Source organism: Empidonax traillii, unplaced genomic scaffold (assembly GCF_003031625.1).
Source record: "Empidonax traillii isolate 1590-97213 ecotype Southwest subspecies unplaced genomic scaffold, ASM303162v1 scaffold174:size915687, whole genome shotgun sequence".
In the NCBI taxonomy this organism is placed as follows: domain Eukaryota; kingdom Metazoa; phylum Chordata; class Aves; order Passeriformes; family Tyrannidae; genus Empidonax; species Empidonax traillii.
Window position 1 is genome coordinate 800,322 of NW_020955367.1, and position 27,703 is coordinate 828,024.

The following is a 27,703-nucleotide window of genomic DNA, read 5'->3' on the forward strand; positions in this document are numbered from 1 at the left end:
GGCCTGCATTTGCACCCTGCCAGAGGTGTGTGCAGGAGGGCATTGTCCTGAGCCCAGCCCCTGTGAGGGGGACGAGCACGGCATTCCCAGAGCTGGCACTGCCACCGCTCACATCCCGCCCTGGCAGTGGCACCCTCTGATCATGGCACATTCTGAGCCCTTCTGCCCGTGGCTGAGGAACACCAGTGCTTTGATGAGAACTGGGGTGATGTGGTGTGAATGTGTCCCGGTGTAATTGGAGTGCTTATTGACCATCTGACTTTGTTCAGCCACCCTGTCTTTGTCTCCTTAAAGAAGCAGAAACCTTCTGTGCAGCAGCTATAAATGGTGATTCTGTGAGGGTGCCAGCCCAGATCAAATGGGCTTGAATTCCTGGGTCATGGGTCAGGAAATAAATGGGAGATGCTTCTTCCTTCTCGCCACCTTTGGATAGATTTAATTTTTTTGTGCAGGTATTTCTTGATGTCAGATTTGTTTTAGAGACTTGCCTCTACAGCAAGGGCAGCTAAAAGGTTAAGATAGTAAAGAGATTAGAGGCCTGTTCCCCTTCAACCAAATCCCTTTGGGTAAATATAGCTGAAGGGAGCCAGGCAGGCCCGTGAGACTCCCCCGCGGCCCTTCCGCTCCTCACGGCTGTCCCTGCTGGATCTCAGCTCCACGTTAATCAGCCCCTGAGCTGCCCTCCTCTGATCAGAGCCAGAGCCTGCTGTGCCCAGGGCCAGGTGAGAGCAGAGTGCTGGGGCCTGTGGGTGTGCTGCTTTCACTCACTCTGGGGGGGGATGGAAATGGAGATGTGTGGCTGTATAGACCAAAACAGGGCTCTTTTTTAGGGGATTTAATGTTCTCCAGTCTTCACAGTTGTTACACTTCATTGCTGCAGGAGTGGCTGAATGGGCACAACTGCCCATTTGCCTTCTCCTCAACGACAACAGAAGTCTTAGTGGCTATTAGAGACAGTGCTCCAATGTGTGCTGGGACAGGTCTGTGCATGCACAGGACCCAGATGTGGCTCTCGGAGGAGTTCTGACTCTGAACAAACACTCACTCTATCCCTCCCACTTAAAATATCTCTAAAATTGACTGGCATGTTTGGATTGAGTGAAATTAAGAAACTGCAATAGCTACATGAGTTGTTGGAATGCTTTCTTTTAATATCTTGGTGATACTGCTAAAGCAGATTCCAGACCCTGACACGTGGGAGTTTTGTTTGCTTGGACCTGCCATGGGTACTAACAGAGACTCCAAGACTGGGGAAAAGCTCCCAGATAACATTTCTTCACAGAAACAGGAGACTTCTCTGGGTCCTTACAATGCAGAAGTACAATTCTGTCTCCACGAATTTTATAATATGAAAGTAACTATATTTTAAAAAACCCCAACAAACAACAACAAAAAAAACAAAACAGAAGGAAAAAAGGAGACTGCAACAGCTAATTTGATAAGGTTGTTAATGAGGAAAGAGAGTTTTGATTCTGCAGTGCCGTGTCTAAACCAGAACAGTCAGTATAACAGGGAATTCCCTTCCAACCAGTTTGACTCCAGAGAAACAGATCATTGTCATTAAAACCTGAGACTCTTGTCTGTGAATACGGCACATGAAAATGCCTGTGCTCACAAATCCGTGGAACAGGGCACAGGGAGGAGGGAAACTGTGGGATGGTCCTGATTGAGTCAGTCCTGAACGTGCAGCAGGGCCCAGGTTCATCTGCATTTGGAGCTCTCCCTGTTCCTGTGGTTTAGATATTGCACAATGGTGGAAATGCAGCTTTTTGGCTTAGCCTATAAAAAGAAAAATCCCTATTTTGGCCTTGCTAATGGAATTTGGCAGATTCACCTGGGAGGCAGCGAGGGCCAGAGGTTGTGTCTTGGCTTTTTCCTCTGGAGCTGAGGCTGTGGGCACTGCAGGGCAGTGCTGGGAGCACATTCCTGGTGTCAGCACGGCCAGGGGCCAGCTGGGAGGGTCAGGGCCGGGCTGGATTAGACCTGGCGCAGTGCAGGGCTCTGCTCCAGCCGCCGCTTCATCTCCAATCCCTTCTCGTCTGACTGGCAGCACCTACACACGTCCTGCCCCGTCGCTCCAGCCTTTTTTGTGATCCCTCCCCCCTTCACCCCCATTTTTTCCCCTTTTCTGTCACCAATGTCCACGAGGAGCCGGCCATGGAACCTGCGCTGATTGGCGTGATCCTGAGGGGGATTGTTCTGCTGGCAGGTAACGGACCCGGCCAGGGCTTGTGTGTCCTGCTGCCTGTGTGCCTGCCCGGGGCAGGGGGCGGGATGGGGCTCCGCGGGGGCTGGAGACGGGAGGGGGAACAGGGATTGACTGGAAGGGAAGAATGCTTTGATTTTGAAGAGACCTAAAGTTTTGTTTTGGAAACTTGAGGACAAGCGTGGTTGTCGCCGGGGCCGGGTCGGCAGTGCCTGCGCTCAGCTCTGCCGGTCTGTGCAGTGCCCGGACACCACCCCGGGCTGCTCCGGCGCTCGGGGCCGGGGGGAGTGGTGCCCACGCCCGGCTGCTCTGCGGGACGTTAGCTGGGCTTCCTACGGGTGTCTTCGCGGTTCTCCTTTTTCCTTCAGTGGTTTAGAACGGCCTGGTCGAGGAGTAGTTTTTGCCGTCACTCCCCGTGCCTGTCCCCACCTCCTCGGGCAGAGAGGGGTTGCCATGGAAATGGCAGTAATTGTGCAAATCTGATTGTGTCGGGGCCGTTTGTTGCGGCTAATTCTCTCTCTCTGCCCCCTCTCCCCCTCCCCTCCTTTTTTCTTTTGATAATAATAATACAATCCCTAATTAGGATGCAGCAGGGAAAGGTCGTTAGGAATTCAGCTGCCTTGTGGAGAAGGCGAGGCCGGGCAGCCCCGCTGAACCTGTGTCTCAAGGAACAGACCTTGTCCTTCAAGGTTTTTTGGTATCTGGCAGTGCAATTAGGGTATTTCCCTCCGTGTGTGCTTATTCTTTTAACGTTTTATGTATCTGTTGAGGTCTGTGATTCTTCCAGTGCATACAATGAGCCTCTGCCTGTTAATGGCGGCCAGTAAATCACTCCATTCAGGGATTTAATCCCTCTTGCATCCGTGCACTGTTCCCACCACAGCGGGGACCACTTGGAATGTGGGGAAGGATTTGTATTTGAATATAAGGTGAAAGCTCAGCCACTTCTGAGGGTTTCTGACCCAGCCCCTGTGGGTTGTTGGCTTGGGACTGTTCCCTCAACCACTGGAATTAACTGGGATGTTTGAAATCCTTGTCTCCAGATAGCAGCCTTTTAAACACCACTTGTCTGATTTACAGATAACAAGTTCTGCTGGTTTGCTATTGTTAGTCTGTAATTAGATAAGGAACTCATTAAACGTTTCAAAGTCTCCTAATGATGTAATGAAGCAGATTGGCAACATTGCTCTTACTAGTGGTGGTTCAAACAACAGTAAACATTTGAGCTAAGAAATTTAGAGGGAACACAGGGGACTACGTGAGAGGAACTTGTTTTTGTAACTTGCTTTTGTCAAATCGAGTTGTGCTCTCCTCTTTTATTTTTTAAAATATACCTGAAAAGGGATGCCTGTCCTGTTCTTTGAGAAATAAATTAGGTTTTAACAGCTTCTTAATATCTTCTTCCCAGTGTGTCTGCAAAGACACAACTGTCCATGTCTTGGAGAAGACTGGAATAATGGATATCCAGGAAATGATCTGTGCTCTTGGAACCTGGAGTGCTGTAGCTCCAGGTGACTGTTCAGCAAGGGGTAACATTTGACTTCCAGGAGAAGAATTGGTGTTAGCCAGACTTTTCAAACTCTTGCACAGTCTCCTTTGTTATCAGCTTGTTTTAAAAACTGCTCTACATTAAACTCTGGCACTGCCCTGGCTCCTAGGAGAGCAGGAATGCACGAGGGGTTGTTTGGAGCTGGCCTGGGAAGGCTGGCTGTGTGCTGGCACAGACAGGGACAGAGATGATGCTGGTGGTTCTGGCTCTGGAGGAAGAGCTGCCCCCTCTGCTGCTGAACATCTCCTGTGCCTGTGTGCGAGCCAGGAGGTTGGGCAGCAGCGTGTACAGCTTCTTCTTTGCACCCCCTTCGAACACATAACCCAAGAGCTCAGCCCAGCTGCATCCCCTGGGAAAGCTGGGTGTTTAATCAGCCCCCAGCCTGGGGTTGTGCACTCCCCCTGGGGACTGATTTGCCACCTGGTGTGTGCTGGGGACAGCCCAGGCCGGTGCTGCTGCACAACCTGAGAGCTCCTGGGCACAGCCCTGGGCAGGCTGGGAATGTGCTGTGGGAAAATGGGCCTCTCCCCTCCTCCCAGCCCTCTCAGAAATGCAAACATTCACGGCATCTCTCCTTTTGTTATCCAGACCAGTGTTCTCTTCCCTTCCTTGTCCCGTAAATATCAGCAGCTCTGATCTGAACCAGCAGCATCTCAAGGGTTTGGGACTGTACCAAACCTGTCTTACTCAACAGCCTCTCCCCTAAATCTGCCTCCTGCAGTCTGGAAAGCCCTCCAAGAAACCCACTCCACATAGTTCTACGGGTTTGTCTCAGCTGCAATTGAAGTCTTTCTGTCCTCTCCCAAGCTGGGATTTTTCCAGGCCCAGTGATGTCCCTTGGACTCTTTTATTCCCACACATTTCCTTCGTAGCTTTGTGCTGCAGTCTTCAGTCCTTGCTGTTTGCTTTACAGGTCAGATCACAGCCTGGGTTCTGTGTGCTGAGCAAGCCCAGCATTAACAGCCAGGGCAAGAGGGCTGTGCTGGGGTAGTGTCAGCAACTCTGAACTGAGCTGAGCTCTTCCTCCAGGCAGATCATACTGTCCAAATTCAGTGCTTTTCCACAGGCACTTCAGAGCAGTTCCCTTCCAGCTTCCATCAGCAGAGAGCAATGTCCCAAGGTAGTTCTACCTGCAGAACAGCTCTGGCATAGCTGGAAAGTGCTGAATTACTCCAGCCTTGCACTTCCCTTTCAGTGCTTCTCAGAGCTCCAGTGTTGTGTCCCTACACTGGCACAATCAGTTTGGAGTCCTCACCTCTCTGCAGAGCTCTCAGTGGGGCTGGCAGAGGGAGCAGCTTGGACAGACAGCAGGGACTAACATGGGGGCAGTTCTGCCTGTCAGGGGACAAACCATCCCTGCAAATATTCAAGAACCTTCATCTTTGCTGCATTTTTATTTTTAATCACACATCAAGTCCAGCTCCAGTGCTCCCAATGCCCCATCTCCCCTCATCTCTCTCCCCCAGCCAACTCTGTAATCTCTTTGACGTGCACATTCTGTCTAGTGGCTTTTCTTTACAAATGTCCTTTGTGTTTTGATTCCCCTCCTTTGTGTGTGAATTCCTTCTTTTTCTTCCTGCAGCCCTGGTTGTGCTTGCTGGCTGGATCTGGGTGTAATGCTATTAGATTGGGATAATCCATGCTTGGTTTATCTGTGGGACTGTCTCTGAAGATTAGTGAAAACCAGCGTTATGGGCTAGATGAAGTGAACTGGTTCAGAAGGGCTCCTCTGTCAGTCTGGGGGTGCTCAGGAAAATGACAGCAGATTTTCATTAACCAGATTTGGTGTAATGGCCTGTGATTTACTTGGGCCCCGTTGGGATCCGTGTGCCTTGAGACAGAGCTGGACCTCACCCAGCCTTCTGCAGGACTGGGCAGAACTGAAGTCAGCTTAGTGCAGGCATGGCAGAGTGCCTGTGGAGCAAGATTTGTTTGTTGCGTGGGAATGAATTGAGTTTGGTGTGTTTTACAACTGGTGGGCCGTCTTGGAATTCGAATTTTTTAATCTGAGGCTCTCCAGTAACTTCCTATTTTAACACTGCAACACTGGTGCCTGGAACGGTGTGGCAGCCAGGCCACAGCTCTGTAAATAGCACTGGGAGGACACAGAAGTTTGGTTTTCCTGCTCTCCCAGCAGCAGCAGTGAGTGTGGGGCTCGTTGGTGGCTGTGGGAGCGCTGGGGGGGCTGTGCCAGGCTGGCTCTGGGAAGGATCTCAGTCCCTGCAGTGAGATCCCGTCTCTGCATCTCTCCCGCAGGTGTGGAATGTGCTGTTGACATCAATGAGTGTGAGGAGGGGCCCTGCAAGAATGGAGCTGTCTGTGAGGATGGCATTGCTGACTATTTCTGCCACTGTGCCCCTGGCCAGGATGGCACTGTCTGGGGAGGGAAGAACTGCTCTGTGAAGCTCACTGGGTGCCAGACCCACGACTGCCAAAACGAGGCCTTGTGCATCCCCACCTACCAAGCTGAGAGCCACGGCCACCTGTGCCAGTGCCAGCCTGGTTTTTCCGATGCCACGTGCTCGACACCAACAACGTTTTCCTTTGCTTCCAGAGGGTATCTCCTCGTTGAGCTGCCCGTGGGCAATGAGAGCGGGAGGGCCGCCGGAGGAGAGCCCAGCGTGTCCCTCCGCTTCCGCACCACCCTGCCCAGCGCTCTGCTCTTTTACCGCGGCCACGGAGCCCAGTTCCTGTTCCTGGAGCTCTGGGAGGGCGTCCTGCACGCAGAGCTGCACAGGGACCACGTGGGGTACCCGCTGCTCCTGGAGGGGCCCAGAGTGGATGACGGCCAGTGGCACAAGGTGGAAGTTGCCGTGCACGGCGCTGTGGAGCTGAGGCTCTGGCACGACTCTTGCGAGGCAGGTGTGTGCCTGCAGAGCGCTGCTGTCCCGCCTGGCACTGCCCAGAGCCCACGGGCCTTCTCCAGCCTCTATATCGGAGGTGCTGAGGATCCAGAGGCCAACAACACCTGGAGCCAGCAGGGCTTTGTGGGCTGCCTGGAAGACCTGCAGGTGGATGCTGAAGCCGTGCTGCCGCTGGATCTGCCGCTGGGAGAGTCCTCGGTGGTGAGGCCGGGCTGTGACCGGACTGAGTGGTGCCTCTCCCGGCCCTGCCTTCACGGGGGGCTCTGCGTGGACCTTTGGGCCACCTTCAGGTGTGACTGTGCCAGGCCTTTCGGGGGCCCAGCTTGCTCACACGGTAAGTGCCACGGCATTCACAGCTGCCAGCTCCAGAGGCGCTGGACAAGTGTTGATGTCAGCTCTGGAAACAGTATTTTCTACTTGACCAGGGGCAAAACTAAAGCAAAAGCCTCTGTGAATAAAATTCTCCTTGATCCCTTTCCTGCTCCTGCAGGAATGACTGTCAGTTTTGTGGTGCGTGTAATTCCTCGTTGAACCCTTTGTAACAGATCTGTGTGAGTGCAGGGCCAGGGAAGTTGTTTTACTGTGAAAAGTTCATCCTGAGCTGCTGAGTTGAGGATGAGTGTTAAAGGAAGTTCTTAGACAATTCTGAGTTAAAATCGTATCTGTTTTTTTGCTCCTGAAAGGCTTGTATTAGTATTGTTCCATTTTTTTGTTTCAATTCTGAGCCCTAAACGTGGCAGGTACTGCTGTTACCAAGTTTACAAGTTTGAAAAACAGCTCTGCAGCTTAAAAGTCCTTGAGTAAATCTGCTGGGTTGGCAAGGGCTCTGCTAGACCTGTATTTCACTCTCATGCTCCTTGGGTGCTTGAATTCCTGCCCTCCAGAGGAAGCCAGGACACATTCACCCACTTCTTAGTTTCACAGATGTTTGGGGACCTGACACAGGTTGAAAACACTGAGAAGAAAGATTTGCCCCCGTTCCTAAGGAGCTGCAGCTCAGAACGTCCCTGTGCCAGCTGCAGTCCCTGTCTCCAAGCTGATGGCATTTCTTTTCTCTTCCAGAGCGCCCAGCAGCCACCTTTGGCCTCGAGAACTCCACCAGCTTTGCCTCTTTCACCCTTCCTGACAGCCTCGGTGCAGACTTCAACATCTCCTTCTTCCTGCGGAGCCGGAAGCCCCACGGTTTGCTGCTGCAGATCGGGAACGAAACGGGCCCCGGCCTCACCATCTACCTGAGGGACGGCCAGCTGAGGGTGGAGCTGTCACCCACGGACACTGTCACCTTTCCACAGGATGTGGTGGATGGCAGAAGACATTTGATAGCTCTGTCTTTCCGAGGAGGCACTCTTGGTGCTCAGCAGTGGGACACGTTCGTGGAGCTGGGACAGTTCATGGCCCAACCTCTGCCAGCTGGTTCTCAAGTGTTCATTGGGGGCCACCCGGACCCAGGCAGTGCTGAGCTGTGGGGGGGCTACTTCAAGGGCTGTTTGCAGGACATCCAACTCAACCACCACCAGATAGAGTTCTTCCAGGCTGAGAACCACAGTGTGCCCCAGGAACTCAATGTGACTCCGAGTGGAAACCTTGTGAATGGCTGCGTCTCCGATAACACCTGCCAGGTATGCGATGTCTCTCGCTTGTCTCTGTGAGCACTTCTTTGCCAAACTGCTGCAGTTCCTGTAGGTCAGTGGTGGGCACAGGGAGAAGCAGGGGCTCAGGAATCTCTTGTGCAGAGATCCTTGTGCTTCCTTTGCTGTTGAGTCTCTGCTTCGTTTCCCTTCTCTCACGGTTCGAATGCTGCTCGTACTCGTCTTTGTTGTCAGAATTCTACCAAATTCTCTTTGACCTAAAGATGAATTATGCTGCCCCTGAATTCCCCCGTTTTGTTTTTCAGTCTGAGCCATGTCAGAATGGGGGCAGATGCATTGTCACTTGGAATGATTTCCATTGCAGCTGTCCAGCAAATTTCACTGGGAGATTTTGTGAAGAGAGAGTCTGGTGTGAAAGTGACCCTTGTCCTGAAGCCACCACCTGCATAGACGTTGTGGCAGGATATGTGTGTAAGTTCTGTTCTCCTGCTGGTGTGTTGGTAAAATCCCTGATGTTCCCTGGGTAGGATCCTTGTTTGTGCTGTTAAAATAAATACAAACACACACTGCAAAACCAGAGTGGTGCCCAGGGCCACACTCCTGCAGCAGCACGGGCTGGGTGGGCTCAGCCAGGTGTGACAGAGCACAGCTGGCTCTGTGACTGGGACCTGCTCTGGCTGTGTCACTCCTCTGACCCAGGCTCTACTTTTTCTGGCAATAAAAGGGCAATAGTGGGACTTGTGTGCAGTGAGACTGACGAGTGAAAATTACTACACAGAGCTGGATATAATTACCAGAGGTGCGAGTGTAAACAGGAAGAGCTTTAGGGATGCAGCAGCTCGGGCTGTAATCCTGCTCACACTAAGCTTACGAGGTTCTTAGGGAGGGAACCTGCCAGGAGTGTGCCATTGGTCTGCCTCAGACATGACACTGACTGTCTCAAATCCCTCATGCTCTCCCCCTTTATTTATAGGTCTGGCTAATGCAACATTTAATAGTTACTCTGCCGTTGAATTTACCACCAACACGTCAGTGACCAGGACCCTGAGCAGCCTCCACATGGATTTCAGGACCAGGGATGAAGATGCTGTTTTGCTCTGGGCTGTGGAAGAGGTGGATTCCCTGCAGGTGGCCATCAGGAACTCCTCCCTGCTTGTGGCCATCAGGAGCGGGAACAGCATCGAGGGTGTCACCTTCCAGAGCCCGCAGCCGGTCACGGACGGGGCCTGGCACTCCATCTCCGTGTCCATGGAGGAGCCGGCCGCGCCCTCCTCCCGCTGGCTGCTCCGGCTGGACGGGGCAGGGAACGTCACCCTGCAGGGCAGCGCCGGGAACTTGGACTTCCTCAAGAACAACGTGCCGGTCGTGCTGGCCGAGAACTTCACGGGCTGCCTGGGGCAGGTGCACATCGGGGGGCTGTACCTGCCCTTCCCGGCCCCGCTGCCGTACCCGCAGCCCGAGCAGTTCGTGCAGGCCGGGGGCGGCCCCGTGCGCCTGGGCTGTGCCGGGGCCGACGTCTGTGCCTCCAGCCCCTGCCTGCACGGGGGCACCTGCCACGACCTGTTCAACGCCTTCCGCTGCGGCTGCGGCGCGGGCTGGGGGGGGCAGCGCTGCCAGGACAACCTGGACGACTGCCAGCCCAGCCCCTGCGTCCACGGGGACTGCACGGACGCCGTGGCCGACTTCCAGTGCGAGTGCTTCCGGGGCTTCATCGGCAAGAGGTGCGACATCAACGTGGACGACTGCGTGCGGCACCAGTGCCAGAACGGGGCCACCTGCGTGGACGGCGTGTATGGATACTCCTGCAAGTGCCCCCCGCAGTACTCGGGACCGCGCTGCGAGTAAGTGCCGGGAGCCTGGAGAAACCGGAGCTTTCCCTGGGATGCTTGGGGGAAATTTGCCATTGCCAGCACCTACACTGTGCTGCCCAGGTCCAAATCCTCACTGACAGCGGCTCAGCCTCGTATGGAATAAGGATCCTTCTTTTGGTGTGGGTTATCCCCATGCTACGTTTCAGAGCTGTTTAAAGGGCAGCTTCTCTGGTCTGTCGTCACTTCCCTCTAGTATTCCCCAAGAAGTCCATCTTCTCTGGGACTTGACTCCCCTCTGCCATATTCTGTTAAAACAAAACAACTTGTGCCAGTTCAAATGGAATGTGGAGATAAATGCTCAGGTGGCTGAGCTTCAGTTATCTGACCCGCTCAGGCTGAATTTCCTGTTGTTCCTGCTGCGCTGTGGTGCAGTTACCTGGTACTGGCATTATCCTTCCTGGGCCTGGCTGTGCTGCCTTGGGCATTCCAGCAGTATCCTGTTCCTGATTGTATTTCCATCAGCAACAACAGGCAACTGTCTGAAAAAGGTCCTGGTACTGACACAGCTCCTGCATATTCTCTGGGCATGCTCCCAGTAATATTCTGGTATTATGGAAGATTTCTGAGACTCCTTCTCTCCACTTACGACAGACTTCCTAGAAACACCAGTGACTGTTCTTACGACCCTTTGCAGCCCCCCTGAGCCCGGTACACCCTGCCCTTCCCCAGTCCTGGCTGCTCCAAAGGCTGTCCCTTGCTCTCCCCAGGTGGCCGTTCCCACCCCAGCAGTGTGGCAAGAACTTCACGTGTCTGAACGGCGGCCGCTGCGTCACCGAGAGCTGGGGAGCCAACTGCTCCTGCAGGCCAGGCTTCACTGGCAGGAAGTAAGTGCTGCTTTGGGGGGGCTGCAGGGAGCCAGAGCTCTGGCTCCTCCTGAGGCTGAGCAGGGTCACAGGCCTCACCCTCTCCTATGGCCTTGTCCCCATCAAAGGGCTCCTAAACTGTACCTGAGCCATTCCCTTGAGCAGAGGGAGCCCTGAGATCGTCCTGCTGCCAACACCAGCTTTTGCACCAAGAACTTCCAAGTAGTGCTTGTGCTTTGTGAGAACTCACTACCCGTGCTGGTGACCTGTGCTGGCCTCAGTCCCACAGAAGCCACAGCAGGAGGGTTGGTGTGAAGAGGGGAAATTTCGTATTGTTGAACCCTGGAGAAAGCACCTGAAAAAGATGCAACAGGCACTTTTCAAGTAAAGGAGGCTTTGTTAGGCTGTACGATCTTGTGTCCTGTGGCAATTCTAATTCTCTTTTCCTCTGCAGCTGCCAAATCAATATCAACGAGTGTGAGCCGAACCCGTGCCAGAACGGGGGCACGTGCCAGGACTCGGAGAACAGATACGAGTGCGTGTGCAGTGCCAGCTACACCGGCGAGCGCTGCGACATCAACGTAAGCACCGCCCTCCGGGCGGGCTGGGAGGAGCCGGCCTGGGCTGCGGCTGCGGGTGGGGCTGACCCTGCACAGGGTGGGAGTCAGCTGGGCCTAAAGAGTCCTGAGCTGGGAAATGGTTTTTTCCCTGCAGTGCTGCTGCATGTTGGTCTCCAGCATATTAACAACTGCAGCAAATACTTCTCAGTGCCTGCATGTGCTGCCACATGGCTTTCGGGGCTATCTCTGCACATTTCCATAGACTTCACAACTCTTTGGACAGTAATCCAACCATTGCAGTTGGCCCAGTTTCCTGGAGAATGGAATTTCAGTTGGCATTTTGTCTTGCATGAGGGTTTACAAAGATTATCTGAGTAGCAATGGATGTGTTTGGAGCAGGGAAATGGGGTGAAGTGGGGTTACAGGTGGTTCAGGTCTGAGTTCAAGGCTGGTGTCCTGTCCCTGAGCCACTGTCCCCAGGCTGGGCCCTGCTGTCCCTGTGTGTCTGTCCTGGTGTTCTGGGGGGCTGGAATCCTTCCTGCAGGGGCTGGAATCCTTCCTGCAGGGGCTGGGATCCTTCCTGCAGGGGCTGGGATCCTTCCTGCAGGGGCTGGGATCCTTCCTGCAGGGGCTGGGATCCTTCCTGCAGGGGTTGGGATCCACGCCCTTGCTTTCTCTCTGTACTGCTGCATGGACAGGCTGCTTGTCTGGTAACCTGGGAATGTACTAACCCATCCTGCATGGAAAGGGCCGCCTGCCAGGCGGGGGTTGCTGCTGTTGCTGTTCCCCAGGGCTCTGTAACACTTGCCAAGGTCACCCTGACATTTCTAGTTTGCATGCACAGACTCCCTCAGGCATCTCCATCCTCTCTGTCCCAGGACACTTCTTGTGGATTCCTTGATTCATTTCCATCACCATCCTGCTTTTTGCAGAACTTCTTTCCTTCCCCTCTGGCCAGGCCGTGGTGGGCAGGGAGGGGGCTGGGGCTGTTTGCACCAGGGACAGCCACAAGTGACAGGGTGGCAGCTGAGCTCTCCTGCTCTCCCCTCCACAGCAGCAGCACAAGCAGAGGCAGGGGCTGCCCTGCTGGGGCTGGACTAACTTGCATGCTCTGCAAAGCCAGAACTAACCCTGCACTGCACTCGGGTCTGGGCAGGCTCAGAGCATCAACCTGAACTTGAGGCATTTGAACGGGGCAGAAGGACTTCCAGGTCCTCTGGGAATGTTCCTTCTGTGCTGTGTTACATCAGAACAAACTGATGGCATCCAGAAGCTGTAACTAGTCCAGCTGGAATTGTTTGGTTTGCGAGGTGGCAGATACATTGTTAGCAATAAGAAATATTTATTTTTAGGCATATTGTAATTTTAAAACTTTCTTTCATGACAGAAATTCCACAGTTGTTTTAGTTCTTTGTTGTTGTCTTCCATGCCATCCTTAATTCCACCAGAATCTAAAGAATACTCATTTCTCTTCTCAGTACTTGGGCCTTTTGTCATCTCCATCTCCCATACATGTCCTGACCTTTTTAACATCTTCCCCTTCCTGCTGCAAGTTTTCTCCAAGCCTCTTCCACAGTTTAACAGCCAAATCAGTTCTCTGCCTTGCCATTAGATGCATAATTGAACTCTTTTTTTCCCCTGCTTGGGGAAATTTTTGGGGTTACTGAAAATTCACATTGCTCTGCATTAACTGTATTTTTTTTTGGCAATACTGGTCAGATCTTTGCCAGTGGCACCTGTGTATTTTAATCTGATGTTGGTGAGGAGGCTCCTTAAAGGCTCCCAGTGTGGATCCTGAGTGTACTGGCATTTTCATCTTAAGGGGCTGTCCTGGTGTGAAGAAGTGCTTTTTTTTTTCTGCTTTTCTAAAAGTCTTTTTCCCTCTAATCTGACCGTTTGGGTCAGTTGCTGCAGTTTTTGTAACCGCTGGAGTTTCATTGTCTCTCCATTAATTTCTTTTGCAGAAAGGGACTCCAGGTGCTCTCTTCCCCTCCCCACTAATTGAAGTAGCTGTCCCTGTAGCCTGTGGCTCTTTGCTGCTCCTCAGCATCGGGCTCATATTCATGGTTCTCACGGCCAGGAAGAGGCGCCAGTCCGAGGGGACCTACAGCCCGAGCCAGCAGGAGGTGGCGGGAGCTCGGCTGGAGATGGACAGTGTCCTAAAGGTGCCACCCGAAGAGCGCTTAATTTAGGCCCTGCCGGGACAAGGAGATGCACCTGCAAGGTCTGCTCGGACCTTGGGCTCTTCCCAGCAGTTGCAGCAGCAGATCCACCCCGTCCCAGTTTCCTTAAGGCCCGGCCACGACGACATGGACGTTCTGTACAGCTGCCTGTGGGAGCTGCCCCGGCTGGGCCAGACACCCAGGGGCTCCCAGGGAGCCTCTGCCCTCCCTCCCAGCGGCCCTGGACGCTGGGCAGCTGCTCAAGGTGCTCTGGCTCCATCCACTCCCAGGCAGGGGTGGCCCAGTTCAGTCTGCCCCCAAGGCAGGAGCCGTGGGGAGGGGGCTCACGGCTGCTTTGTGGAACTGCTCGGGCTTTGCCAGCAGCTGAGAAACACTGCAGCTCTTTCAGCTCAGGGGTGTGAGGTTTTCAGTCTTCAACAGCAACAGCAGCTGTGACCTCCTGCCCTGTGCCAGCCCCCGTGTTACAGGGAATTGTCAGGAATTACCGCAGTCCTTGTACCAATCCATGTGGGATGCCGTGGTGCTGTTAGACATTCCCACGGTACCGTGCAGGGAAGGTGCAGGCAGCACTCCAGGGGTGTGTGGAGGGGAGAGGGGAGCAGGAGAAGGGTCAGCAGCCTCCCCTGCATCCCTTGGGCCCTGTGTGACAGGAGGGGATGGGGAGGGGAGAGAGGGAAGCTCTGAGTAACTGCCTGTTCTACCACAGCAGCGAGTGTGGGCTCACCTCAGCCACTCCTCGGTGGTGGGAGCGGTGGGGGCGGCGGGGGCTGCCCTGCTGCTGGTGGTGCTGGCGGCCACGGCCATCGCCATGAAGAGGAGGAGAGCGACGCAGGGCACCTACAGCCCCAGCCGGCAGGAGAAGGACGGGGCTCGAGTGGAAATGTGGAACGTCATCAAGATGCCCCCGACCGAGCGGCTCATCTGACACTGGGCCGTGTCTCCCGTGAGTCCCTGGGAGCTGCTGAGCCCCCCCGTCTGTGCAGGACAGACCCAAGCTGCTCCCAGGCACTGCAGGGCATTCAGCTGCTCACTGCAGGGCATTCAGCTGCTCACTGCAGCTCATCCCACACAGCTGGGGTTAAACTGCTTGGGGCAAGAGCAGCAGCGGGGCAGGAAACCACCCTCTGTGGAGGGGCTGGGGAGGAGAGGGTGGGAGGGGACCCAGAACCTGGGACAGAACCCAGTGGGCTCCTGCTGCTCCTGTGGGCACCAGGGCTTGGAGCCACAGGGGCTGTCACTGCCCTGCAGGCAACTGAAAAAACACCCTACAAGTAAGTGAGGCAGGTCCAGGTAATGGGGATTAAAGCACCGCATTCAGAAATAATACGAATAATATGGCTGTTTCAAAAAGCACGTGCCTGTGGCTCCTCTGCAAAGCTAAGCCAGGTGAGTGAGTGGTGGGAAATCCTTCCCAGAGCTGCTGCTGCCCCTCCCTGTCTGGGCACTCCCTGGCTGTACATCCCACTGTGCTGGACAGGGCTGCTGGAGCTTTCCTGGAGACCAAACCACAGGAGTATTTTAAGTGCCTTTCTGAGCCTGAGTTGCCAGTTACAGTTTAACTTTGTGAAAGGAGGATGTTACTGTGTAGAGCGACTGAGCATCAAGTAGTACCTGCTGGGTGAGGAGGTGAGAAGGAAATAGTTGTAGATCTGACCTCTCTGGACAGACAGTTTGGGCTTGTCAGTACAGGAGAGTGGAGCTTAGTGAGCCAAACTAGTGCCCTTTGACCCAAGCCAGGGTTGGTGTTGCAGTGACACAACACTCACCTTCCACTGCCCTAAGGAGGGTTGGATTCTGTGGCTTCCCCTGTGTTACTGTTTGAGCTGCTGAATGTGCTGTTTCTTCTTCATCAAAACGTGGCAGAGCCTGTGGCAGGAAATGCAGCAGAGCAGGACAGGTGAGGTCTGGAGTCAGGAGTGTTTCAGGATAATCACTGCAACTATCAACGAGGCATATTTTAGAACACAGTGTCTGCTTTTTAATCTCAAAAATACCTTTGGTAAGCAGGGTGGGAACCTGCCCACTAGCTCATTGCTAGCAGAAGAAAAGGCTGATTATTCTGGTACACTTTTGGGTTTATTTATTTTTTTTACTTTGGCTGTAAATGTTTCTAGTTCCGAGCAAAGGGAAAAGCACAGAACTACTGATCAGGTGTGGATGTTTAAGAACAGGTGTGTCTGCTAAGAACAGGTCTCTGCACTGAGGCAGCTGCTGAGAGAAGAATGAAAATGTTTGAAAATAGAAAAAAAATGAACGAGTGGGAGTCGATATTTTGTCTCTAAACTCTCGTACCCTCTAGTACTGGAGAGGAGCTGAAAGAAAAAGTGGTGATCCCGCCTGGCTGTGTTTGGGAAGCAGCTGGATGTGGCAGTGCCCAGAGATGCCCTGACTGCAGCAGCAGGGGCTGAGGGACCCCTGTTCCTCCAGCCTGGCTTTGGGAACAGCAGCCCTGTGTTCTCAGAGCTCACTGAGCCGCTCAAGGCCAGGGCCCAGAGCCCAGCCCAGCCCGCTGTGTCTGTGCCAGGCGCTCCCCGGGGGCAGAGCATTCCGACACCCAAAGCCAGTAGTAGCAAAGGTGTTAAAATCCTCTCTCAGTGTCTTGAGCATTTCTGCAAAATAATTTATGGAGTTTTTTTTTTTTTCTTTTTTTTTTCAATAATGAACTTTACTTTCTTTTGATATTTAATTTTTGAATATATTTTTTCACAAAACTGGACTTGCTGTAGTTAATGATCATGATCCTGATTTCTTTTGTAACTGTAAATTTTATAATTTGTATATAATTAGAATGTCCTTCAAAAGAAATTTACAATAAAATTTGGTTAAACCCAGAGCTGTTTTTCCCTAAAGAACACCTTGCTGTCTGGGTGGCTGATGGTGGTGTGTGACAGCTGCAAACCCTGATGTTTCTTTACAGTTGAATCACTAATTTTGTGATGGTTTGTCCCAGCCCAGAGGCCTCAGGACTGGGGGAGCTGCTGGAACAGCGAGGCAGAGCTGTGCAAACCTGCTCTCCCTGGTTTCTTTGTTTTTTTAAATCGAGTTATTTCTGATGGCAGCTGAAATAAGCAAAATGGTACCAAACACGAGGCAGGGACAGGAACACGGACAAAGCTGAGGACAAGGGCTCTGATGAATAATATCAAAACATCAAAAATCCTTCTGTGTCAGACCTCGAGCTGGTTCCCAGCCTGGCCTGCTCTCCCAGACAAGCACAATTAGGAATGAATCGTGTTAGGGATTCCTGAGTTTAAATAAGACACCCCCCCTAAATACAAATACTGCCCTAGGGAGAGTTTGATTTCTCTATTACAAGAAGCCCCAAAGTCTCCTGCTTTCAACCCCTATTCCAGAAGTGAGGAAAGTCCCAAACTCCTCATCCTCAGAGATCCCCGAGGTGCAAAATAAAGTGAGGGGTGAGAAATGCCATTTCAGTGCAGTGTTAATTCTCTTCAGTGCCTCGAAAATGATCCAAGTGCTTGTCCAAAACTCAGGAGCATAAAATGCTCCACAATACGGGCAAAGTAACCCGAGATGGAAATGAACTGCAGTGGGACTGTTCTTAAACACCTGCACTGGGCCTCCTCATGTCTGATCCTGTGTGACATGAACAATTTTAACACAGAGCCTGAGAGGGCAGGACTGTCCAGGGCCCATTCACATCCACCATGAGCTCACAGCAAAGGAGCTCTGAAATTCCACACTCGATTATATAACGTTCACATTCTGAGCTGTATAAAATAAAATGGAACTGTTATCTTAGACTTTAAATATTTTACTATGCAATACTAAACCCATCTGTCTTCCAACACAAAAAGAAAATACAAATCCGAGGGAATGGCTTGTCAGAGGCCCAGCACTGTACAGAAACAACATCCCTGGAATTCTGTGGTCTCTCCCAAGCCGGTGCCAGTTCAGCTGTTAGGAATATTTTTCTTTAGTATTGCCCAGACCCGAATGCACAGACAGCCATTCCCGTTCCCCAGAGTAAGAAAACTTCCAAGATTACATGAATAAAATAGATACACTGGAAATCAGGTAAAGCTCTCCAAGGATTTCCCCACGTGTCCAAGGTGATCTCCTCTGTCAAAGGCTCCGTGGTGACGCAGTTCCCCCTGGCAGGGACAGGTTTTACACCCAGGTGTGCCCAGACACAGCCCAAGGGAGCAGCACTCGGTCCCCCAGCACGGAGCAGAGCAGCTCCCTCGGGGTGCTGGAGGGGGGTGGTGTCTCCAGAACTGCACAGAGGGGGCTCTGAACTCCCGGCAGGGCAGGGCTGGGCTGTCCTGCTGCTCCCCTGGGCCTGGATCCCCCTCACAGACACCCCCAGCACGCTCCTCCCGTGCAGCTCGGCAGCTGGGACTCTGGTACCCCCTTTTCTGCTCCTGGTTTGTAATAGTCAAGTAAGATATTGTTACATTCCATTCCTATACTGCCATTTATATCATTGACAGATAATATTAGGATACACATATATAAGAACTAGGATACTCTTTATGGCCTCTATTTTCTGATGTATTAAACAACAACAAAACAAAACCAAAAAACAATTGCTGGTGTTTCCAGTTTCCCAACAGAGGTGCAGGACCAAACCCTGAGCAGCTGCTCTGTGGTTTTGAGGCACCAGGGCCTTGGGACAACTGTGCCCAGCAAGGCCCCAGAGCCAAAACCCCATCCCACAGCACCTAAAGAGTGTCTGGGTTCCACAGCAGGAAAAGCAGAGCCTGATGGATTAATTTAGTGCAGCCCACAAGCCAGGTTTGTTTGCTGCACTTTGCCTGTGGAGAAAAAATATTGTCTTTCTGTGTGCAGAGCCAGAGAAACTGAGGCAGGACTGAGCCCCAGCAGTGTGTGCCGTGTGCCAAGGACTGAAAATACAGGGAAGGAGTAACTCTGCATCAGTGGTACTGCCTGGAAAGCTGTGTGTGGAAAACCCAACCCAGCCCCCTCCCCTCAGCTTTGGTCAGTGCAGGAATCCCGGGGTTTGGGGGGGGAGGGAGGGAGCCAAGGCAGGGACCGGGACAAGAGGGGACTCTGGGCAAACCCCCTCGTGTGGGAGTGCAGCTCAGTGATGGTCCTGCAGCTGTCCTGGCTCAGCCTTCTGTAAAAGAAATGCTTGGTTTTATGCTGGCTCAAAAAAACCAAAAACCCCCTCTGTCACTTCCAAAGGGACACCAAGGCCAGCGAGTGTCACTCAAAGGTTTCCCATCTCTTTCTGAGCTGTTCCACCTTACCTGGCGTGGGTGACACGTCCTGCTTGGTCTTTTGTAACAGATCTTCAAATGGATCTTTTGTCTCCTCAGCCTTTGAGGACAGTAACACTGACTCCAGGCCCTTGGCTGGCCTGGCAGGGAGCAGGGGGCGTTCACTGGCCAGGAGAGCCAGAGCCTGTCTGGGATCTACCTTTGTGCTGGACTGGCCCACCTGTAACGTTGGGGGCTTGGAGGGCCCACTGGGACACGCTGCCTGCAGGGAGCTGGAGGCAGAGGGGCTCTGCAGGAGCAAGGAGCCAGCTGCTGGCACAGCTGGAGCCTGGCTGAACAGGTTTGGCATGGACAGAGTTGACAGGTTGGGCTGAGGTCTCCGTGGTGGGTAGAAGCCACCGGGTGTTATGAAGCTGGAGCTGTAGGCGTGACCTAAGGAGGGGGTGAAGGAGCCCCTCGGGGGTCTGACCAGGGACACTGGGAGGGCTCCTGGCAGTGTCTGGGTGAAGGGATTAGGGGATGGCTGTAGAAAAGGTGGTGGAGCTGGGGAGGGGTAGCCCAGGGGCTGGACAAATGGTGCAGCTGCAGGAGGCACAAAGTCACTCCCCCCCAGGCCAAAGGCAGCCGTGGGTGGCGGGGGGGCCGAGCTGGGCAGGCTGGGGGGCCCTCGCTGTGGGGCCTGGCTCTCCCAGCCCGCCGTTCTCAGCGGGTCCAGCAGGTCCAGAAGGAAGTCACTGTCATTACCTGCACCTTCTGTCTTCACCTTGACAGGCTGCAGCACCTCAGCGGTGCTGGCAGCGCTGGACAGCAGCTGAGATGGGTGAGGGCAGTAATTCCCAGCCTGCTGGATTTCAGGCTCCAAGGACACGTGCCCTGCTCCAAAGGGCTCTGGGATGAGATCAGACACCCGCCCAGGAGCGGGGAGGATCTCCACTGACCCCGCTGCAGCCTGGTGCTTGGAAGCCCTGGGTGCTGGTGGTGGTGGCGGCACTATCCCCAGTTCCGGAGTCTTCCTGCCCTGTGGCCTGGGAATGGTGATGTTCCCTTGGAGGGCAGGGTTGAGTTCATCCTTCTCTGCGGGAGCCAGACCACTGTCCCTGCTCCGGGGTCTCCTGCTGACCGGGGGCCCGTTTCCCAGGGCACTCAGGGACCTTTCTGGCGAGCTCTGGGAATACTTGGTGGGAATGGCCATATCGTCATGGCCCATACTCCACAGCTTGTTGTAGGGGTGGGACAGCTTCATGGTTGGCACAATCCTGCTCCTCTCGGACACCCCCAGGTCCATCCTCTGCAAGAAAGCATCAAAAATGGCAACTTTGACCAGAACACGGAGCAGGAAGCAAGGTCAGGCTCCTGGGCTGAGGGAAGGGACCTGTCCCCAGATTGCCAGCACTGGAGAGGGACAAGAGTGAGTGCCCTGGGAGGACAGACATGGAACCCATCGGGACTGGCAGCTTTAACTCCTGCTCTGCCTCTCCCGCCTTGTCCAGTTGGGACACGCTGTGGCATCTGCTGTGGCTCAGCAAGGAGCACACCCTGTGCCCAGGGCACAGCAACTGAGCAGCCTTAACTGCTGCATGGAAAAAGCTGGCAAATGTAGTATCTGGATATAACACTAAATTAAATATTATTATAAGGTAGAAATGATATTGTCTTCTTTCATGTCAGGTGAAGATACCTGAGTCTGCTTTAGTTTGGCACTTTCTAAGCTGAATATGTTCCATGAAGTCCTTCACAAAGAATCTTTCTTCTCCAATTACATTTTTCAAATTTTAGCCCATAATGGCCAAATTAAAAGAAAAGAAAATTTGGAGGGGAACTGAAAATCCCCAGCTATTCATTCTCACTGCTGAGCATTGGTTTCAAAGCTGTGTGTGACAGCCACTGGACAAACAGGTTCTGAGGAACAGGGCAAATATCCCCTCCTTTAGAGGCAAAAGTTACTTACAAATGAGGCCCATTTCAGCAATTTCTTGATTCAGAAATTAATTCTGAAACACATGAGCAAACCCCTGAGAAATGGATTAATAACTGTTATTATTACTATTGGTATCTACCCAACAACACAGAGGCCCCTCAGAAGGTGAGGGTTCAGCCCCAGCCCCACACCTGGTACTCGAAGGAGCAGCGCTGCTCGTCCTCCTCCGGGGGCACCCGCAGGTCTTCCAGGCTCTTGGCTTGGCTCAGGGGCTGAGGCTGGGGTTCCACCTGCAGGCCTGGGAAGATGTCTTCCAGCAGGTTGAGGTCCGTGGCCGTGCTGGCGAGCAGGGGGCTGGCGGGCAGCGGCTCCCGCGCTCTGTCGGGACTGGCCGAGTCCTCCCCATCGGCGCTGTCCGACTCCTTCAGGGCGCGGTAGGGCTGAGGCCTGGCACACACAGACACCGCGCTGCAAACGGGCATCCTGGGGCAGCTCTGCCACAAACACCATCTCCTGAGGAGCTGGGTGGGTCACAGAACGCTCCTGGGTGCCCGGTCCGGCTCCCAGAGCCCGTGCAGAGCAGGATGGGGGCAGTGCCCATGGGCAGGGGGACATGCAGAGGCGCCCTGGCACCCGGGGGAAGTGCCCAGAGGGAAGCTGTGCTCATGCAGGCACAGCCAGGCTGGGGAGGGAGCTCTGGGAGCAGGGATAACGGGGTGCCAGCTCTCTGTGCTCCCCTCAGGCCGGGCATGGCCCGTGTCTGCAGGCACTTCCAGCCTCCTGCTTTGAGCCAGCTCAGCACACAACATAATTCAGTGTTTCCCTGCAATAATTGGGAACACTGTGCAGAGTTCCAATGATTTCACTGGTGTCATCTTATCAAGAAACAGCACAATCCATTATGGAGACACCTCCTTTACATTCCCAGCCCAGGCTGAGTTCGCAGGATGCCTCTTCTTGCACAAACCTCAGCAAAAAAACGAACCAGCACATTTGCATTTTGGTGTGTACAGAGAACAGCAGCACGATGTGCATCCAATTAATAACAGCAAGTGCCACACATGGCTGTGGGGATTGGCACTTGACTGGCAGCTAGTTGTACTGTGGCATTTAAACAAGCTTTCAATTAAAAGAAAATATTTGTGAGACCTGCAGAAACAGATCCTACGGAAGAACCCTCCTCCTCTTTCCATATTTTATCATAATACATCTCTATCATGCAAATCCCCCAAGAGCCCAGCTCTCTTCACTCACCAGCACACCCAGCAGGCCCTCAGCCCAGCACAGGGTGTGACACTGCAGGTCCAGGGCAGACACGGATGGCACATGGCCCTGGGGAGGGGGATCCCAAACCCTGGCCCTGCCTTCAGTCTCACCCCCTGTGTGCTCTGCTCACACTGCAACCCCCTGAGGAACGTTCTGCAAACAAAACTGGCCTCCTCCACCCCAAAATGACGGGGGGAACATTTTTTTGATCCTTTACTACTGAACCTCCCCATCCCACCCACCCACCCATCCCTTCCCCGTCAGCCTGAACCTGCCCTCTGCAGCACACACTGCATTTTGGCACCTGGAGACCCCCGTCACACTGACAGCCTCCTCCTCCAGCCTGGTCCAGCCAGGCTCTGGTGGGACTGGGACACACCTCCCAGCTCCTGAACTGCCTGGCTGTGGCACACACGGATTTCTGCAGCAGCACCTCCCAGTACCCTGGAACCTCTGCAGGTTCTGCTCAGGCCAGTGACTGCATTTGTTAAAATGTACAACAAGTGCCAGTTCAAAAGCTGCACAAAAACAAACCCACCAAACCTCCTGCTCCCTGGAGAGCTGTCAGACTGTGCCCAATGCCCTGGGAGGACAGTGCATGGGCAGTCCCTGACACACCAGAGGCTGGGATCAAACTAGTGACACTGGAGAGGGCTGGTTACTGCCCTGAACCAGGACAGCCCCAAACCACTGGAACAGGGCTCACAGGCAACCCAAACCCACCATAACAAGGCTCACAGGACAATCCAAAACCACCAGAACAAGGCTCACAGGCAACCCAAATTCACAGCAGCACCACACAAGGAAGAGTGGCAGAGGGTCTGGACAGGAGCACGAACAGCACGTTGGAACAAAGGACAAATGGAAGGGTGACATCCCCCAGAGCTCCACGTGAGCCCACAGGCTGTGGGCTGCTGCAGCGCTTCATGCAGGAGGATGCTTTTGCATGCTGCTCAACACCAAAACAAACAAGCAGGAGAGATGCTGGACATTCACCAAGCACTGTAAAGAGACCACAGGAGCATTCCCAAAATGCCAGTACAGGAGCAGGCACCCTGAGCAATGCAAACCCCGCTGCTGGAAGCCGGCACGAGCACAACCAAAGAGTAAAGGATAGACCATTCGAAAGGAGCAGAGAAGAAAAAGTTTTCAGAGAAGCCAGAGACAGGATCCTCTTCCTGCTGAAAGTCATCATCAGAGGAGTCCTCCGAGAGGAAGACAGTATAGTGTCGCATGGGCTTTACCAGGCTGGGGACAGGAAGAGAAGAGGCAGTTACTCTGAGCACACAACCCCCTGTCCTGGCTGACTGCCCTGCCCAGGGCAAAGCCACAGCTCTGCTCCATGGGCCAGGGTGCCACGAGGGTGGGCAGGGCCCTGAGACAGTGCAGGGGTGCCACACAAACCCAGCTCTCCCCCCACATTCCCCAGCGTTGGCCATCTCCCTGTTCCTCAGACACACAGTTGATGGTGTTTCATCAGCCTGTTTAATCAGTGGAAGCTGGGGCACTGCTGTGCTGTCCCCTCTCCTGCTCCAGGTGTCCAGGGGAAGGGAGGTGGGGCCACTGCAGGGGGAACCATTTGTTAGAACATTTTTTTTTCCTTTTAGAAAGTGACTATGATTACAGAAAAACCAATTTACATTAATAAAAGGCTCTACCTAAAATAAAGCAGAAAGCAAAGACACTTGAAGAAACACTCGTGGTTTGAGCTGGGATGAACATCTTTGTGCCTTAGGAGAGTAACCCACCACTGAACACGAGTCCAGAAAACCCGACAGTATGCCCAGAAATGCAGAGTGACACTGAACTTCCACAGGTCCTGCTGACACGGGAAAAGGGAGAGGGAAGAGTGAGGGATGGTGGGTGCCCAGCCCGCCGTGCCCGGGCGGGTCGGTGAGGCTGGCGCGGCTCTGACAGCGCTGACAGCGCCGCCGCTCCCGGTAAATGCCCTGTCAGAGGCAGCGCCGCCACCACGGGCTCCTGTTAATGAGCAGCATCTGCATCTGCAGCTCTGCTCGTGTGTCAGCACGCGCGGACAAATCAGCGGCACGTCACGCTGGCCAAAAATGAAATGCTGACAAATGTAGATATTTCAAATTTAATTGACACCTAAATGTACTTGAGATGGAAAAAAAAAAAATATATATACAGAAAATGGGAGTGCAGGATACAGGAATTAATAAGGAGAATCCTGTAATAATTTTAAAAGATGTTTCAGTTATGGGAAAATTAAATTTGTGTGTTTTATTACGGTGTTGCTTTTTCCCGAGGACAGGCATTGTGGTACAAAGGGGTGCGTGGACTTGACATGATCCTCCTAAAAAAGGCTCCTCATATCTAAGGGAGAATAATAAAAAAAAGGCTCCTCAAATCTAAGGGAGAATAATTTTTTATGGGTTTGGTTTTTTAAAGAACAGCCACACAGGAGCTCTAGGGAATCAAGGAATTTGTGCCTCTTAGACACTAAAATGCGGAGAATGAGGGATTTGGATGCGTGGTCTTTCTCCTGCTGGTGTGAAATAGGAGGCTTGGGACTGAGGGGATTACCTGGGAACTCTTCCACCTGAACACAGCCCAGACCTAACCCCTGCAATCCCTTCCTGCAGATCCTGAACACCATCAGAGCTCCTTGCTTGCAGCGAGGCCATGGAACACCCTCCCCATCCCCAGATGCTGGGGGGGAGCCCTGAGGGCCTGGTTCCCCCCAGAATTTACCCCAGAATTTACTGTGCTTCCCCAGCCTGCATCCCCCCCACGGCATGGCTGACTCCACCCCACAGCCAGGGCAGTGCCCACCTGCACACCCTGCAGCGTTTCCCTGGGCACAGGCAGTGCCAGCAGCCTGTGCTGAGCCCCCCTCTGCTGCGGGGCCATCGTGACCTGTCACAGCCCCCCCGGGCCCTGACACCCAGTCACTGTGAGCCCAACCCTCTGATCGCCCCTTTCATCTCCTCCTGCTCCACAAGGCCTGGGAGCTGTCCTGGAGCACCTGCAAAGGCCCCGCCACAGCTAATGGGAAACCTTGCTGAGGTGTAAAAGGGAGCTCTCACGAATCTGCCTGTCTGCTGAAAATGCAACCCCTTATTGCTGTGACCGACTCATCTGTGAGGAAGGAGGCACAGCCCACGTGGGTGGTAATGCAGCACTGCCTGAGCTCCCATCTACAAATCCTTCCTTTTACCTTAGAGCCAGGAAAGCTTTTTAAAAAATCATAAATTTTAGATTAAGGACAAATTTTCAAGAACCAAACATCACAAACCTTGAGTTATTGATACAATTCTAAAGAAATAAACTTTCTATTGAAATAGAAAAAAAAAATCATTGACAATTCTGACTGGTTAAACGCTGGTTTAACAACAGACATGAGCATCTTGGGTGCTCTTAGCAGCCACTGCTCCTGCCCCCCTGTGCTTTAACTGAAGACTCATTAGAAAATGAGCACCCCAAAACAGTGCTTTTCTTTTATACATATTAAAAAAATTAACTCAGGTAACTAAAGATATAAATTTCCTCACCTCCAACGCTACCAGATAACACAAGTGAAAATATATATTGTGGTGTATAAACAGTGTGGTTGTAATTCATGTCTCTGCTGATTTGTGGTCTGATGGTGGCAGGAGCTGAAGATGCACGTTAGCAGTGAGCCACCCTGGAGTGGAACCCAAAGGTGCACAATCCCCCAGAGGAACACACAGAAATGTGACAATTATCCTCCACCTACATGCAGATCAAACAGCAAGGAAATGCTTTCAGTTTAAAAATCCCTGTCACCCCTGTGCAGGGTCTGCATCTGCTCCACCAGAGGGCAACCAAATTCCACTGCAAACCAACAAATAAGGCTGTACAGCTGAAAAGGACCGTCAGTTCAGGTACAAGCCAGGGCATCTCCCCCCTGGAGTGGCTGTGAAACTTCAGGGGGTGAGGGGACACCCAACCGAAAGGCACAGTCCTCAAGCTCCCCAAATTCTCAGCTGAGGGGTGGAACCTACTTATTTGGACCCTTAGGAACTGCAGCTAATGCCAGGCTGTGCCAGGCAGAACCTGGTGCTGGTGGACCCTCAGCACTGGTGAAGAGCTCAGCAGCCACAGCCAGGAGGAGCCAACAGTTGCAGCTGCCAAGGGCACAGCAGTGCAGCCTCCCCGAGTGCCTCTCACACACAGGGTGTCCCCTGGGCTGTGCTGGCAAGGTCAGTACACCCACTATTGACCACCAGTACACCCCACTGACCCTATGCATCTGCTCAGGGGTTCCCCACTGCTAACTCCTCAGCACCCACAGTCCTGTGTGCTGTCTGAAAGTCCTCCAAGGTGGGACATTTGTGACCAAACCAGCTGGAAAAGTGTCCCCAGGGTAACAGCACACACGGCTTGGATGCACCAGACAGATGCTGGAGACCAACACATCTTGCCCAGGAGCACTGGCTGCAGCAGCACAGCTGCTTTGGATGTGACCCCTTTACTGTCAAAGCTAAAGGGGTGATGATTTGCTGGTACCGTGCCAGTGAAGCCCTCACAGCCCTCCTGGTGCTGCACTCTGCCACCACGCACACCCTCCCTGTCACCGCTGTGCAACAGGCAGTTCTGAACCTCCTGGTACAGCCTGGCAAGAAGGCTGGAGCTGCAGGGGTGTGGCTGACAATTTCCTTCAAAGAAAAGTGCAAACAGAAACAACTCAGACATGAACAAACCTCCAACACCCGAGAATCTCACTGACCAGGCTGATGCCATGGGGTGTGACTTGGCAAACCAGAAGTTTCTCATAAGCAAACTTTGGTTTCTTGTTTTTTCACGCTTCTCTACAAAGGTCCAAAAATGTAAAAAATCCCTTTTTTTGTCAAGTTAAAAAATACCTTTGATCTGCAGTGTTTTGTAACGTCTCAGGGCAGCAAAGCACTTACTGTTCCGGGCTGGGAACCGAAGTCCTCCGTCCCTCTACTCCGATGTTGCTCTTGGGTCTCTTGACAATGTGAGGCCTGGGCGGGCGAACCTGTCACACACACAGAGACCCCTCATCAACCACCTCAGCTCATCCCACACCAGACACAAAGCCCAAACGTGGGTCACTGTAATTACTATTTGTTGGGGGAAGGGAGGGATTTCCAGGTGCCCTTTTTTTTCTTTTCTTTTTTTTTTTTTTAATATTTTTCTTCCCAGACACATAAACCTCAAATTCTCCAGCTAGGAGAAAGCTACCAAATCATGTGCAGAGCTCCTGTCCTGCACACCAGCATGCAGAAGGCAGCAGCAGCATTATTGCATTGAATTTTCATTTCAAAGGAAATGGTGCACAGCAGATATGATAGAGAAATCCAGAGCTGTATTGCCACTATTTCTTAGGAAAAAGGGCTTATGAAAAGGTCAGATGTTAAGGTCTCAGAGATCAGTCCCCACACAAGGCTGCTCCTCTCCACAATAAAGACGGCTTAGGAATGTGAATTTATGGCAGGAATGGAAGGATTAAGTTTGTGGCAACTTCAACTGAACTTGCAGCGTGGTGAAACATGGGGAAAAGAACAACAGAGCTAATTAGAGGAGCTGAGCTGTCAGAGCGCGGCAGAATGGCTCGGTGCCAACAAACAAAAGGAAGGGGCTGGCAATCAGCAGGATCGATGAAGAATACTGCTTCATTAGGGCTGATAAAACAGCAGAGACGGCAGCAGAGGGGGGAGAGAGGCAGGAGGGCCGGGGAG

At 53.0% G+C, this 27,703-nt stretch overlaps 2 protein-coding genes across 5 annotated transcripts in view; one reads left to right on the top strand and one right to left on the bottom strand.

The window, feature by feature from the left end:
- The window catches only part of CRB2 (crumbs cell polarity complex component 2), a 46,237-nt gene that overhangs the window by 15,579 nt on the left and 2,955 nt on the right, over positions 1–27,703 (top strand). Inside the window, exons 7-13 of one of the 4 annotated variants that reach the window (XM_027885925.1) lie at positions 6,012–6,953; positions 7,682–8,238; positions 8,514–8,679; positions 9,182–10,049; positions 10,787–10,903; positions 11,337–11,463; positions 14,332–14,559. In XM_027885925.1, coding sequence (XP_027741726.1) covers positions 6,012–6,953; positions 7,682–8,238; positions 8,514–8,679; positions 9,182–10,049; positions 10,787–10,903; positions 11,337–11,463; positions 14,332–14,550 — 2,996 coding nt within the window. In that variant the 3' untranslated portion in view covers positions 14,551–14,559. Of the gene's footprint in view, positions 1–6,011; positions 6,954–7,681; positions 8,239–8,513; positions 8,680–9,181; positions 10,050–10,786; positions 10,904–11,336; positions 11,464–13,406; positions 13,926–14,331; positions 14,611–27,703 lie in introns of those variants that run through there. The other 3 variants (XM_027885924.1, XM_027885926.1, XM_027885923.1) reach the window with 3 other exon arrangements.
- The window catches only part of DENND1A (DENN domain containing 1A), a gene marked incomplete at its 5' end in the record, with an annotated part of 81,128 nt that continues 71,881 nt past the window's right edge, over positions 18,457–27,703 (bottom strand). The window contains 4 exons of the mRNA XM_027885905.1: positions 18,457–20,117; positions 20,939–21,194; positions 23,133–23,261; positions 26,912–27,000. Coding sequence (XP_027741706.1) covers positions 18,816–20,117; positions 20,939–21,194; positions 23,133–23,261; positions 26,912–27,000 — 1,776 coding nt within the window. The remainder of the gene's footprint in view (positions 20,118–20,938; positions 21,195–23,132; positions 23,262–26,911; positions 27,001–27,703) is intronic.